A 14295-nucleotide genomic window follows, 5' to 3' on the forward strand; every position below is an offset into this window, starting at 1 on the left:
AGTGTTCGTGAGTGTCCGCTAAGATATTGGAGAATTTCTCCCTTCCGGTTAAAGCAGCTTCCAGATCACCAAATTGGGGAGGGGGGCTAACTCTCACCGCCTCTCCCTAACGTTCTCGTCTGGCAATAAAGTCACTTCCCTTCGCCAAGGCTGAGGGCCAAACTCTCAAATTAACCCAAAGCAATAAAGGGGGGGGGGGGGTGGAGGGAAGGAGGGGGAGGGAGACACACACACACACACACACACACACACACACACACACACACACACGAGATGTAGCTTAAAGAAAGAGAAAGAAATAAAGAGGAGGTGGGTGAGTGCAGTTTGAGGAAGTTAATCACCCAGAACCTTTTAGGAAAATGGGGACATTTTCTCTCCGAGAGCAGTGAATGATCCGCCTAGATCCAGTTACTCAAATGCCTTCCGAATACAAACAAGAGCAAAGGAAACACGAAGAGAACCGACACGAGGCTTAACCCGGGAAGCTTCGAGTCTGCCTACCTGTGAAAGGTCAGGCCCCAACACCCCTCCTGGAGAACACCACAGGTGTACCTGGGGGCCCGGCCCCGGCCCCCGGGAGGCCCTCCCGCGGGCTGGCTGCCGGGGAGGTGCCGCCGAGCAGGGGCCATTCGCGCGGGAGGGCGGCGGAGGGCAGGCGGGCCGGGGGCCGGCCCCACGAGGGACAAACGGGGCGAGGGGCGGCAAGGGAGCGGACGGCGAGGGGACGCCGCGACGGGAGCCGGGGGCCGGGCGCCGCGGGGCGCGGCAGGGGGGCTGGGAGGGCCACACCGGGCACCGGGCCGGCGGCCGAGGCTTGGAAGGGAGCGAGGAGCGCTCCGAGGCATCGGGGACAAAGAGGACCGGGAGGGAGGGAGGGGGGCGAGGTGGGGAGCAGAGGGGCCCGGGAGGGGGAGCCGCGGCGCGCGCGACGGGCGCTGCCGGGCTGCGCGGGGCGCGGGGCGCGGGGCGCGGGGCGCGGGGCAGGGGCCGCGGCGGGGCGGGGCGGGCCGGGGCGGGCCGGGGCGGGGTCGGCGCGCCCGGGGGCGGGCCGGGCCGGGGAGCGCACCGGCGGGGCGGGCGGCGCGCCAGCTGCCCGCGGTGGGAGGGGCGGAGCGGCGGCGGCGCGGGGAGGGGACCGGCGGCGGAGCAGGAGGGGGGAAGGAGGGGAGGGGCCGGGCCCCTTGTCTCCGCCGCTCCTCTGCTCAGTCCGCCCGGGAGGAGGAGGAGGAGCGGGGCCAGCCGCCGCCGCCGCCGTCCCAGCCTCGCCCCGCGCACCTGAACTCGCCGCGCCGCCCGGGCCCCCGCGCCGCGCCCCGCGCCCCGGGCGCACGGCCCGCGCGCAGCGCTGCCTCGGTGCCCCGGCGGGGCGCGTCCCCCGGGCCGCCTCCCGCTCTCCCGCGGCTCGCGTGGCCGCGCCTTTGTGTGCGGCGGCCGCGGCTCCCGGGCTCCCCGGGCTCCCCGGGCTCCCCGGGCTCGGGTCGCGGCGCCCCTCCGGCCGCGAGCCCCTCACGCGCCGCCCGCGGGCAGCCCCGGCCGGGCGCCCCCGACGGTGGATCTAGCGGCTGCGAGGAGGCGGGCAGCGGCCCCGGCGAGCCCCAGTCCCGGCCCCCCGGCCCCCCGGCCCCGGGCCCGGCTCCGGCATGGATGTGAGGTTCTACCCCGCGGCGGCCGGGGACCCCGGCGGCCTGGACTTCGCGCAGTGCCTGGGGTACTACGGCTACAGCAAGGTGACCGACCGGGCCGGGGCCGGGGAGCCGGGGGGCCGGGGGGCCGGGGGGCCGGGGGGCGGGGGCGGGGGCCACCTCCCCATCCCGGGCGCGGGCGCGCCCCGCTCTCCAGCCCCCGCCCGCTGCACTTTTCTCTCCCGCTCCGCTCCTTTGCCTCTGCGCCCTCGTCCCTGTCCAACTCTCCCACTCCACTCTTTCTGCCCCCTTCCCCCCCCCCTTTTTGTCCCTCTGCCGGCGCTCGGCGCTCCCTCCCCGCGCGCCCCCACCGCCAGCCCCGCCGACTCCCCTTTGCTGCCCCAAAGAAGCGAAGAGCAGCCCAAGGACCGAAGGAGGGGACACGCTTGTGATTCTTTGTTGTTGTTATTAGTAAACACGGTCCCAGCGCCCCTGAGTTGGGGAGGGGGGTGCGACGCAGGAGTCCCCGATCTCGTGGTCCGACGACCTCGCCGCCCCCTCCCCCCTCCCCGCCCCTCTTACCTTCCCCGCGCACTCGAGAGCTGGACCCGGGGCCGCTCGGGGGAGGAAAGGAACAAACTTTTGAGCGTGCCCTGGATTGGGCGGGGGGTGGGGGGGGGCGAAGTGTTGGGACCCCCGCAGGTGGCCTCTGCTGCCCTCTGGCTCGGGCGCTTCGGACCGCGGGACGGAGGTGCCGGCCCCTCCCTGGTTAGCGCGAGCGGCTTCTCATCTTTCATTTTTTGGGGAGGGGTAAGTTTTGCATTTCGGGGAGATCGGGTTTGGAGACGTCCACACCACGCGCGGGGTCACCCCACCTCCACCCGGTCCGCCCCGCCCCCAGCCCCCGCGCCAACTTCGAGGACCGCGCGTCTCAGGTGGGCGAAGGTGGGTCTCGCCAGGGCAGCGGGCGCAGCTCGGACCCGGCGAGTCGGTGCGGGAGGCGCAGCCCTGCGGCCGGGGCGGCGCGGACTCCCCTTCCCGGTCCTTCCTGAAGCCCCCGCGGCCAGGCTTTGGAGGAAACATCACCCCGAGGGCGATGTTCAGAGAAAGAGCTGTGCTCTGGATGGCCTGTGCCTTTTGAATGTGGTTTTTCTTTCTCCTTCCCCCCTGCTCCTCCCTCCTCCCCCCCCCCCTTTTCTTTCAAATCGTAGTTTGTTTATGATTGCTTGGATAACAGAGGAGGAAATAAGGAGCCGCTGAAAGAAAGGTGCTATACAAAACTAATGAATAAATAACAGGAAGAGGAGGAATTGTATCTAGAGAGTGAGGAACAGTTTGCTGTGCCCCGTGGCTGATGGAGGCTCGTGTTCCTTTCTATTTGTTTATACTCCGTTCCCAACTCCAGTGGTGAAGTTTGTGAAAGACCATTGGGGTCTCTGTGCCTCACCCCTGTGTCCCCGTCCCCCAGCCCCGCGCCTGGCACCGCGGGCCTCCCCACCCCCCCACACACACCAAGTATACAACGGAGGGACATTATTCAGGGTGATTTAACCCTTTGGTGGTGCTGGGGGGCGGGGGCCGGGAGGAGGGAGTTCATTCTCTCAAAATTCCCAGAGTGGTAGGTTAAGCGTTGAAAGAGAAGCAAGAAAAGGCCTATGGCAGGGGCCTGGGTGAAGGTTTTCGTTTCTGTCCTCTGATTTTGGATTTACTCAGGTTATTAAATGCGTTAAAAAGTCCCCCTTGTATGCTCAGTTAGGGACTTAGGCAGCCTAATTAAGTATGTCGTGTTTCTGAGAATCCACCTAATTGTTCCAGTGGGGTATTATTTATCTCCTTACAACTTGGCCTGTGTATGCAAGCCTTGGAGAACCGGGCATGCTCTTATTTTTGGAAGCCATTACCTTGCTTAATGTAACTACTTCTTTCCCTGATTTAAGATCAGCAACACTCGAATGACACCAAAATAGAAACCTTTTGTACTAATCCAGTCACTGCAGTGCGTGGCAAATCTCTCTGTTCGCTGAGATCCCAAGGGTACTTCAAGGGACCAGAGGAAATTGTGGGTGTTTTGTGTGTGTCTCTTTTTATTTATTTATTTATTTATTTATTTTTTTGAGAAAAGCTATTTTGAGTCCATTTAAAGTCAGAACATTTCCTTCAGGAGGGTATAGAAAGCTCGAAACCTGCCGTTGTTTATTGAGATGCTTGTTCAACTTCAGGAGTGAGGATGCAAGTTGGTTTACTGTCATATTTTCTTGATGTAGCTTTTTGCCTGAAATAATCTGGTTTCTTAGTAATTCAGCAGTCTGGTGGTCGTACGTGCTGCGTGTACACCAGATTTACAAAAGTCAGGCACAGCACTTAATATTGGTAGAAATTAAATTGTACTTAGTCTAAGGGGTGTTTGCATTTAATTCCTTGCAGGTAAAAATACAATAATCTTTCATTCAAGTCCCAATACTTTATCTTCCTACTCTTAATTTCAGCAGTGAAAAACCCAATTTTATTCCCGGTAATTTTTCTTTATAGGGAGAAAGTAGTAGAAGAGGAAGTATTAACTTTATGGGTATAAAGCAGCAAGTGCTAATTAACGGTTTATAGCATTTTGTTTCACAGCTAACTTGTGTGTCTGAAGTGGTACTATTCAATGCAGATCTGTATAGAAAATGTAAAAACTAGCATACCAGGACATGCATCTATTTTGTTTGGAAATACCTGTAATTATTAATCTCTGAAGTCTTAACTTTCGATGACATGTATTATCATTCTGGAAATGATGGGTTTCAAAGCAAGTATGTTTCTGCCCTTTCTTGTTTTAATGACCATCTGGGAAACTTTCGAAGAAGAAATACAGAACCCTCTGCTCCAGGCTTAACAAGTGAAAAGTTAGTGCTTATCTTTAAATTTATTTACAAACCGTGAATAATAGGGTTTCATTCATTTCTGTCTTTAACAAACGACCAGAGTCCTTTGTATAAATTATATGTATGTATTATCTTTATATTCTGTGAGTATATGGATCCTTTTTAAATGTCAGCGTGCAGAAAGTGTACTGTCTATGGAGAATGGATGAAAGAGTTTTGAGGGTTCAAAAGTCGTTGAAAGTAGGAGAATAACTTCAAATAAAATATAGCCAGGATCATTAAAATCAGTTAATAATTCATGAACCAGCCACTGATGTATAAACTTACAGTCATCTCTGCTTTCTAAGGGCTAATTTCCATTTTAATTTCAAGTGGAAAATCTACTGTTTGAACATTTCTTTTTCTGATGTGGCTAACAAACTAACACCTATATTTAAAAAAGGGGGGTTGGGCTTATGTTGCTCAAGTGCATTAGGGACCCACTCTGTATATACCTGGAAATTTTTCTTTCCCGGGGTCCTTTCACCTGTAAGAAGATAATATGCATCGTATCAATAAGCATGTAGTTGTCAGAAGTCGGCCACCCCAAAATAAACTATTGTGTTGAAGGCGGGTGTGAGCCAGGTGAAATCACACAGTGTGGGTTACTAATGACCAAACTCTAGTTACTAGCTTTTCCTGCATATTCTTAGGTTGTTTTTTTGTTTTTTTTTTTTTTTTTCAAAATCTGGCAATTGACTTCTTATCCTATGCAGAATAGTCTTTTTGTTGGTTTTACTCCATCAGTCCCAAAGCTTGCTTTCTAAATACTATATGTGTTATTGATCACTCTGCTTAATTAAGATGTTCTGATGTGAGTGCTTTTACCCTAACCCTACCTCCTTAGGGTTGGCCTCTCTACCTTGGTTGGCTTGAAGATGAGAAGACCTGAAGGGTCATTTGTCATTTGTCTATCTTATTGGAGACCATGGTTCGCATTGAGAACACACTGAGAGGGGGATTTGACTGAAACTCTTCTTAAGTTGATACCTTGCTCTGGCGTGAAAACCAATGATTTCATATCTAGGGCCTTGGTGTCTGGAGGTGTTGAATTTTGAGAGCAGATGGAGAGATTTTCATATGAGGTCTTCCAATGAGATATTGAAGCCATGTTGTGAAAGAGATGTAAGAGATGTAAGGTTTTTCTAAGGCCCATAGAGAAGGGGTCATAAAAGCAAAATGCCTCTAGGGACATCCAGTTAACCTATCCGAAGATAGGATTTGTGGTCAAGTGGAGAACATGGCCCATTTAAAGAGGTAGCCTTGTTCAGCACTTGCAGATTGTTGCCATGCCAACGTTCGGGCCCAGTATCCACATTTTGCAGTTATTTTTCCAAGAGAATGATAATCTGAGTTTTTATGTGAAATATCCTGAATTTTAAATGTTGGCAGCAAATTAACATATTATTGAAATCCTTATGTGGGACCCTTAAAACATGCTTGTGCACTGCTTCTTTACAGTTTTTGCAAACTCCTATGCAGATGAGGTTTGGAAAGTCATGTTTTAATAGGTCATTTATGGTTTATGTTCAACTATGTGGACAGTTCCACACTCCATGTCCCAACTACATGGACAATTTAGTTGAATGAGTGAAGGATGTAAATCTGACCACTTTTGATGTAGTTCTCATTGAATAATTTGAATTCCGTCATTCATTAATTTTAGGTCTGCAGTGGAATAGTTCTAGGTCAGGGGTTGGCAAACTGTGGCTCACGGGTCCCACTGGCCCGGTGCCAGTGTTCCTGTTTAGTTTAGAGTGAAGAATGGTTTTTACATTTTTAAATGGCAGAAAATCAAAAGAAATGACATTTCATCACTGTGAAAATTACACAACACTCACATTTGTGTTCATAAATTAAGTTTTATCAGAACGCAGCCCCACTCATTTGTTTATATATCATCCGTGGCCACAGTGTCAGAGTTGAATAGTTGTGACAGAGACTGCATAGCTTGCAGAGCCTGAAACATTTAGTATTTGTCCTTTTACAGAAACAGTTTGCTGACCTCTGTTCTAGATAATCAGAACACTTGATGGTACCAGGATCTTCCTTTGTTCAAAGACTTGACAGTAGAAAGAAAATCTAGTTAACAAGATGGTGTAACTGGGAGATTGCTATTCCAGAGACTGTTTTCCTGAATGTTTCTAAAATGTTTCTAAAATGGCTAGACTCTAGCTATGGTAGGAGTGGCGATGGAGGATTCTCAGGCTCACAGCATTACCCCAGACTAGTTCAGTAAGAGTCTTCCAGGATGGAAACCAGGTGGCAGTGTTTTTAAAGCTCCCTAGGTGATTCCAGTGTGCGGCCATGGTTGAAAACTTTGTTTTTAGGCTGAGGATCCTCCTTTGGAGTAAGCAACCTTGAGGGGCAGTAGAAATAGGTAAGGAGATTGGTGATTGCTCTAAAGTAGACAAGACTAACAACAGAGTCATTGGTTCCAGGTTGAGAATCAGGGCCTTTTCAGGACCTCAGCAGGTCCCAAGCACTGTTGATGTGGTTCCCCTCCACATCATATCAGACGTTAAAATGGCTGTATCCACATCCTGCATTTACTGTGCTATGACATACTAGTAATATACCCTGTTGGAGCTGATGCTCATTAGTTGACTTATATTTACATTTTGTAGGTATCTGTTAGTTTTAATTTTGTAGTGTGTGTGTGTGTGTGTGTGTGTGTGTGTGTGGTGTGGCCAATTAACTTTTTCTCTCACGTTTTAAACATTTTCATAGGCCCCTGAGAAGCTCATACTTATAAGTGTCTAGTCTTCACCAACTAATGGATAAAATAGTCCTTCCAACACTAACTTGAAGGTTCATAAACTGACTATTTGCCACCCATTTTGCAAACAGGGAATAAATATTGATGAATACCCTGTGTCCACTAGAGGCTAATACATAATAAGCCATAGAAAATTAATTTTAGGCTTTTAAGATAAAGTCAATGAATGTATGTGGCCACAACATTTAAAGTAAGGTGTAGATATTTTAAGAACTATCTATTTTGGGTCACAGCTGTCAGGGGGATGCTAAATACTTGAGGACTTATTTTATCTAATATGTACCAGTAGTTTAAAAAGTTCCATTAGTTGTCTCTCTCTAAAAATCTTTGCATGTAAATCTAGATTTTCAGCCTTTTCCCCTCCCCCTACAATACGCCGGCCGTAAGGAAGGAGGAAGGCCGGGGAGGAGCGAGGAGGAGGGAGGGTGGGAGGAGGGGAGGGAGGGGGGAGGGGGCGGAGGGAGGAGGGGGGAGGGAGAGGGAGGGGGGACGGGGGGGGGGAGGGAGGGGGGAGGTGAGAGGGAGGGAGGTATTCAGGTTTTCGGAGGGATGCTTTTGTTCTTCGTTCTTGCATGCTTCCTTTTCGGTTCTTTCTTATTGCTTTTCTTTCTTCTTCTTTCCTTTCTTTCTTTTCTTCTCTCTCTTTCTTTCCAGACATAATCATAAATCTGGCAGTCCTGGACCTGTTCCCTTGCATGGCAACATGTTCCTCTCCACTCTGACTTTCTCATACTCCCTTGGAGTTCCTCTCAAGTCCCAGGAGGCCTTGAGCTTGAAAACTTTAAGAAGAGGTAGAGTTAAACAAGTGACAGATGTGATGCTCAAACCTAGCGAAGTGGGGTTGCCTTCACTGGAGAAATACAGACCCCAGTATTCCTTACAGTATATAGGGTAGTAGGTGAATGGAAAAAAGTAATTTGTTATCATATTACAGAGCAGTGTTTCTCAAACTTCAGTGTGCTCAAGAATCATCTAGAGAGCTTTTTTAGAACACAGACTGTTAGACCTTACCCCTAGAGATTCTGAATCCTGGGGTCTAAGCTGGGGCTCCCACGTGATGCTGGTGTTGTGTTGTGAGTAGCATGGCACAGAGGACTTCCCAGTGGTAAGGTAAAGAGTTTGTTCTAAGGGTTTGTCAGAATGTTTTGGGCTGGGATGCCTGGGTGGCTCAGTGGTTGAGTGCCTGCCTTTGGCTCTGGGTATGATTCTGGGTCCGGGGATCAAGTCCCGCATCAGGCTCCCCATAGGGAGCTTGCTCTTCCCTCTGCCTGTGTCTCTGCCTCTTCCTCTCTCTATCTCTGTCTCTCATGAATAAGTAAATAAAATCTTAATAAAAAAAAGAATGCTTTGGGCTGTAGGTAACAGAACACCCAACAAACACTGGCAGATAGCATTAGGACTTTTGTTTACTGATAAAGAAGTCTTTAGGTAGGCAGTCTCAGGTTGTTTTGGTTGAAGGCAATCACGTCTTCAAGGACCCTCTTTTTCTTTTTATTCTGCCATTCCTGAAGTTTCAGCAGCCTCCTCATGGTCACAAGTTCGCTGCCACAGCTCCAGACATCATGTCCTCACATGATAGCATGGAACATGGAAAGCAAGGTCATGGTGGGGGTGGGAGTGATAGCAAACCTCTGTATATCTCTTAATAAAGAGTAGCTTTCCTGGGAACAGTTCTATTGGGCTCTTTTATTTATTTATGAGAAATGGATCACATGACCACTCTAGGCCAGTCATTGACAAGAAGATTGCCATGATCAGCTTAGACTAATCTCATGTCATTCCCTGGGGGCCAGGCACATTGTCACATGAGCATCAATATTCTTATGCTCTATTAGCAAGAAAGAAGGCCTTTGGAAAGACAATGGCTCTACTACTGAGCACACATGAAGACTTTGGAGTGGGCCAACGGTTTGGTTGGAGTGAGTAAGAATCTGAGCTTTTGCCTAGATTAGGGTGGAGCCCGAAAAGAGGTTGGGGGTGGGGGGACCAGGGAGGATGCCACAACCAATGGAGTGGTGTGAGAGAATTTGAACTAAGATGTGAAACATGGATGGAAAGGAGGGGTGTGCACGGGCATTAAGTAGTGCATCTCCCTAACTTAGGAGGGAGACAGAGGAGCCAAGGTGACTCAGAGTGAACTGGAGCCTTGGATAAATGGTAGGACCTGAAGCAGAAGCAGTGAGGTGAGAGGAGAAGCTAGTTTTGAAGGAAAGCTAACGCTGACATTGGATATTTTGATGGAATATTCCCACAGAGACATCATGTAGGCACTTGCACCAGTGCACTGGAGTTCAAGAGAGCACTCAAGGCCCAGGAACCAAAATGGGAGTCTTCCTGTATATAGTAGAGCAATAGAAATGCAGGTGACTCCCTGCCTCCCCGAGTTTCCAGATTCACCTCCCCACCTGGTGGGCCAGTGTGTCAGGAAGTAATGTGTGAAACTCAGAAAACTTGCAAATCCTGCTGTCTCATTACAATAATGGTATAAAAAAGGAATATTTGTGTGTGTACCCGTGCACATGTGTGCATGCACACATGATGGTATATTTTTTCTATCTCAATAGTTGTTTGGGAAGAAACATTTTTAAACTGTTGTTAAGTGGAGATGATGGAAAATTTATAAGAATAACAATTTAAACTGTATCAGCCATTTATGAATGAAAACATTTCCTGTCTTTTCTTTATGTAAGGGGTACAATTTCAAATTGGATTTCATGATGTTAGCAAAGTCATGAATATCTTGGAGCATCTGTTTTGAGTGTGCTTGATGAGGAAGAACAGGATTTTTGCGAAGTATTCTTATAGATAAATGTATTTGGAAGATGGATTGATTGAACTCTTAAAAAAAAAAAAAAAACCCAAACTCTGTTTAAACATAAGCAGAGGCTTTTATTCAAGGTCTGCATGAGCTTGATAGGCTTTATCTTCACCCTTCGTAGTAGATTATTTTCTTTGTTTCCTAGGTTTGTATCCTTAATCCCTTCCTCAAGGAGGCCATGTTCTCTTAAATATGTTCTATGCTTATATGAAGCACATCAAACATGGGGAAATGGCCCTTCTCTTATGACCAACATTCTGTCTTTAATCTTAATTTGATTTTATTTCGTTTATAAAAGAATAATTTGAATGTCTTGGTAATCCAGAAGTTAAAACAAACTGGCTGATACCAGGAAGTATTTGGATTTTCTCTAAATACATATTTGAATGATACGATTTCCTTCTCTTAGAGATGCATTTTAAGGTAGGCCTTTTCTATTTTGCAAGTTGACTGTGGCCTTTTCCACACTGACTGGACTGTTTATATAGAAGAATTGTATTAGGGGTGCCTGGGTGGCTCAGTCGGTTAAGCAGCTGCCTTTGGCTCAGGTCATGATCTCAGGGTCCTGGGATCAAGCTCTGCATTGGGCTTCCTGCTCACTGGGGAGCCTGCTTCTCCTTTTCCCTCTGCTGCTCCCTTGCTTGTGCGCTTTCTGTGTCAAATAAATAAAATCTTTTTTAAAAAAAGAACTATATTAAACGTGGTGATGGAGGTGAGTTTTTTTTAAATATTCCAAATTGATGTGATGTCAGTGACAGTACCATATTGTGAAAATTTGCAGCGATTTGCCCTCTACTTTGTAACGAGCGAGGGATTTGTTGTACTGTAGAATAATAACAATTTTACCCTTTCTTTTAAAAATTTTCTTAGTATAAGAGGTAGAAGTCCCAAATGCTGACTGAATAGAAAACTTTTATGAAGTATGTATGATTGGTTGGAAGTTGATTTCCTGGGAAAAAAATGAGGTAAACTTTACTAGAAATATTGGATACTCAAGCATACTCAGTAGATCTGTCTTGCTCCTCCTTCGTGCCTGTTTGTCTTTAATGAGAAACTCGACCCTTATTGTTTGGCTTTTATATAAATTCTGATAAAAATGTTTAATCAAGAGGTAGTTAAAACTGTTGTATTTGATTGAAAATCCTTTTGATTGCAAATGGGAAAAAATCCTTAAACTTTTAATTCAATAGAAAAGGGATAGTGAATTTTGTCTCCGGTCTGGCTGGACCGAGTTTCCAGGGATGTTATCACCACTTCCTTCTGTTAGCTCTGCTTTCATCAGCTTGGCTTCCCTGGCAGACTCCATTCAGGTAGTAGGAGGGTGTCCAGAAGTAGCTCCAAGGCACGTCCCCATAGCTCAGCCTCCCTGAGGGACAGATTCTTTCCTATTTGCTCGAGAAACTTCTCTGGATGTAGGCTCATTGGACAGACTTGGGTCCTCTGCCCATGCCCAAAGTCACATACCTCTCTCAGGAGCAGAGACAGGTACTATCCCCATGGGGATCGCTATCCCCATGGAAACCACGTGGGCTGAGAGTCTGGAGCAGTGCTTCCCCAAAGGGAGAGCAAAGTTTCTGCCTCATTGGGAGGGGAAGTGGAGGCGGGTAGGAAAGAAAGTCCATTTAAATGCTTAGTGAAGTAAAGCCTGCCAATTTTGAAGATTTCTGAGGACTTGAGTTGTCCATGCTTATTATTATTCTTTGTGGAAACCAGAAATAGCCTGTGTTTATTGAATAAGATACAAAGATTGTCACTTTTTAAGTATTTATTAGGAATGTGCTTCTTGTTAGGGGCTGACATTGGATGTGGTTCACCTTAAGAAACCTCTAGTTTAATAGGAGAGCAGGTGTGTGCATGTGAGCATTCATGAAATGTGTGTGTGTGTGTGTGTGTGTGTGTGTGTATGTGTATGTGTATGAGAGAAAGATGGGGGGGAGTGCAGAATATAAGTGAACCTAAGGAGATACTCTAGTAGGTAGAAGAGCTCCAGGAACAGATTGGTTAAGAGAAATGGCTTCTGAAGGGTGTTGTGGTCAAGTACAAGAATTCACAGAGGCTATCAGGTTTGGAATAGGCAAGTAGGAAAAGGAGATGTTAGAGAAGAGAAGGCCAGAGAAGGAATTCTAGGCAGGACTTCTGCATGAACATGACAGGCTAGCCAGGGTCCCTCTGGAGACTTTTGTAGGATGGTCCCATGGGACAATGCATTTCATCTGTGTAGAAGTATCCTTTGGTGGGAGATGTGGGTGTGGAGGCATGAGCTTCTGTGGTCAAAGATCTGAGGTTTCACCAAACAGATCTAGTTAAGGATGTGTGCCTGTATGGGGGGGGGGGGGTACATCTGCTTGCGCGTATAGGTGTGTGTTTCCATATGTGTATGTATGCAAGTTTGTGGTGTATTTGTATGCAGAGGATGGCCGTTTGAACGGAGTGGGGGGGAGGAAAATGAGAGTGTATTTTCAATACTGTACCTGAGAACATTTGAAGGAGAAATTAAAAACTCACAAACAGAGAGTGATTTAATGATGGTCTGTTGGTGTTGGAATGAAGGCTGTTGATAGAGGGAGATTAGCCTTGAAAGTCGGGTAACCCTTTCTTTGAGCTAGTCGAGCAGGAGAGGTTGGTTGAAGATTCAGATACACATTTTAGTGGAAAAGACATGGGGATGGAGAGACACAGGGACAGAATGAGAAGGAGGGAAGGAAGAAGGGAGAGAGGGAGATGAGAATGTGAGGGGGAATGGGTGGGGGAGTTGTGTGGCAAGCCCAAGATCCACCCTGCCTATTTCTACCTGGGATCTGGCCACTACTCCCTCTACTTAAGGACTGACCGCTTAAGACCATCTGAATATCTAAAATCTACCGCTGCCCCGCCCCAGCCTCCTCTCACTGTTTCATCACTTAATTCATAGCATGTATCCCTGTTTTTAATAAACGAATTTTTCGTTTATTCATTTATTCATCTATTTCCCATTTGCCTTTTTCCACTAGCATGTAAAACTCCGTGAGGGTAGGGACATTTGGTGATCACTGTATGCCTGGCATCTAGAAGAGTGCTTACTTAGCATGTAAAGGAACATGTGATATGATGCGAGCTAGAGATAAGTAAGAATACAGTTGAGTAGATCTGGTGATAGTTTAAACTTTGGATAAACGCATGTTGGACCTACTATGCACCGGATACTTGGAGACAGTGGGAGTGCAGTGGTGAGGAGTCACCTGTCCTGTTCTTGAGGAGCTGGCCTGTGGTTGTACTGATAATCTCTGAGAGACGTTTTTAAGCTTAAATTTTATTTCCAATTTCCCCTTTCAGTAGTTCCTGCGCTGCTGACAGGGAAGGAATGATGGGTGGTGAGGATGGGGTGGTGAATCTTGTTTACGCAGGAATGAGAGAGATACAGGGGTTGAGAGAAGGGGAATTTGAAAGGACTTTTCTCAATCCAAGTGTTCAGGCTGGTCAGGGAAGATCAAACGGTCAAGGACAGTGAGACTTCAGTAAAAGGCCAAGAAGAGTGTGCTAGTTAGGATTGGCCAGCAGAAAAACAAAAAAAACAAAAAAACAAAAAAAAACTTGAGTAGCAATGGCTTGAATGAGGTAGATATCACCTCTCTTTCCTCTAGTGAACTTCAGAGGTAAGTAGTCCAGAGCTGTTGCCACATCATAGACAACTGGGTGCCAACCTACCTCTGCCTTTCATGTGACCCTTGCTTGACCCTTCAGGGTAGAGCTCCAGTTGGCATCCATGGTTCAACATGGAGGGAGGTGATGGAGAGAAAAGGAAGGTTTCCAGGAGCTGTCACATGACACTTGCTTATTTCTCACTGGCCAGAACTGAAATGCATGACCACACCTCTGCCTTTAAGGTATCCAGGAAGTGTGGTCTGTATTGTGGCTGAGCCATGTGCCCAGCTACGTACGTCATTGCTGTGGAAGAAGAGATGAGTGGACAGAGACAAAGTATATACTTCAGCAGGTGCTTGGGAGCGAATGATGGGTGAGGTCCAAGAAACCCTTCTTGGGTATCTTCATGTTTGAGATTTTTATGTAACAAGTACAGCACTATATTTTGGTAACCTTTTTCAATATTTTAGTTTTCATCTGCTCTCTGGAGGGCCCCCTTTTGGTGATGCACCATGACAAGATAGCTTTTCAGTACTTTCTTCACTCGGGGTT

At 47.8% G+C, this 14295-nt stretch overlaps 1 protein-coding gene across 6 annotated transcripts in view; it reads left to right on the top strand.

Annotated features, from left to right (window-relative positions):
• Positions 1-263: 263 nt before the first annotated feature.
• TOX3 (TOX high mobility group box family member 3) overlaps positions 264-14295 on the top strand; it is a 106260-nt gene continuing 92228 nt past the window's right edge. For 4 of the 6 annotated variants that reach the window (XM_038531059.1, XM_038531057.1, XM_038531060.1 and 1 more), the window contains exon 1: positions 1593-1727. In XM_038531059.1, the coding sequence (XP_038386987.1) occupies positions 1641-1727 (87 nt within the window). In that variant the 5' untranslated portion in view covers positions 1593-1640. Of the gene's footprint in view, positions 511-1592; positions 1728-14295 lie in introns of those variants that run through there. The other 2 variants (XM_038531062.1, XM_038531063.1) reach the window with 1 other exon arrangement.

Source organism: Canis lupus, chromosome 2 (genome assembly GCF_011100685.1).
Source record: "Canis lupus familiaris isolate Mischka breed German Shepherd chromosome 2, alternate assembly UU_Cfam_GSD_1.0, whole genome shotgun sequence".
NCBI classification, from domain to species: domain Eukaryota; kingdom Metazoa; phylum Chordata; class Mammalia; order Carnivora; family Canidae; genus Canis; species Canis lupus.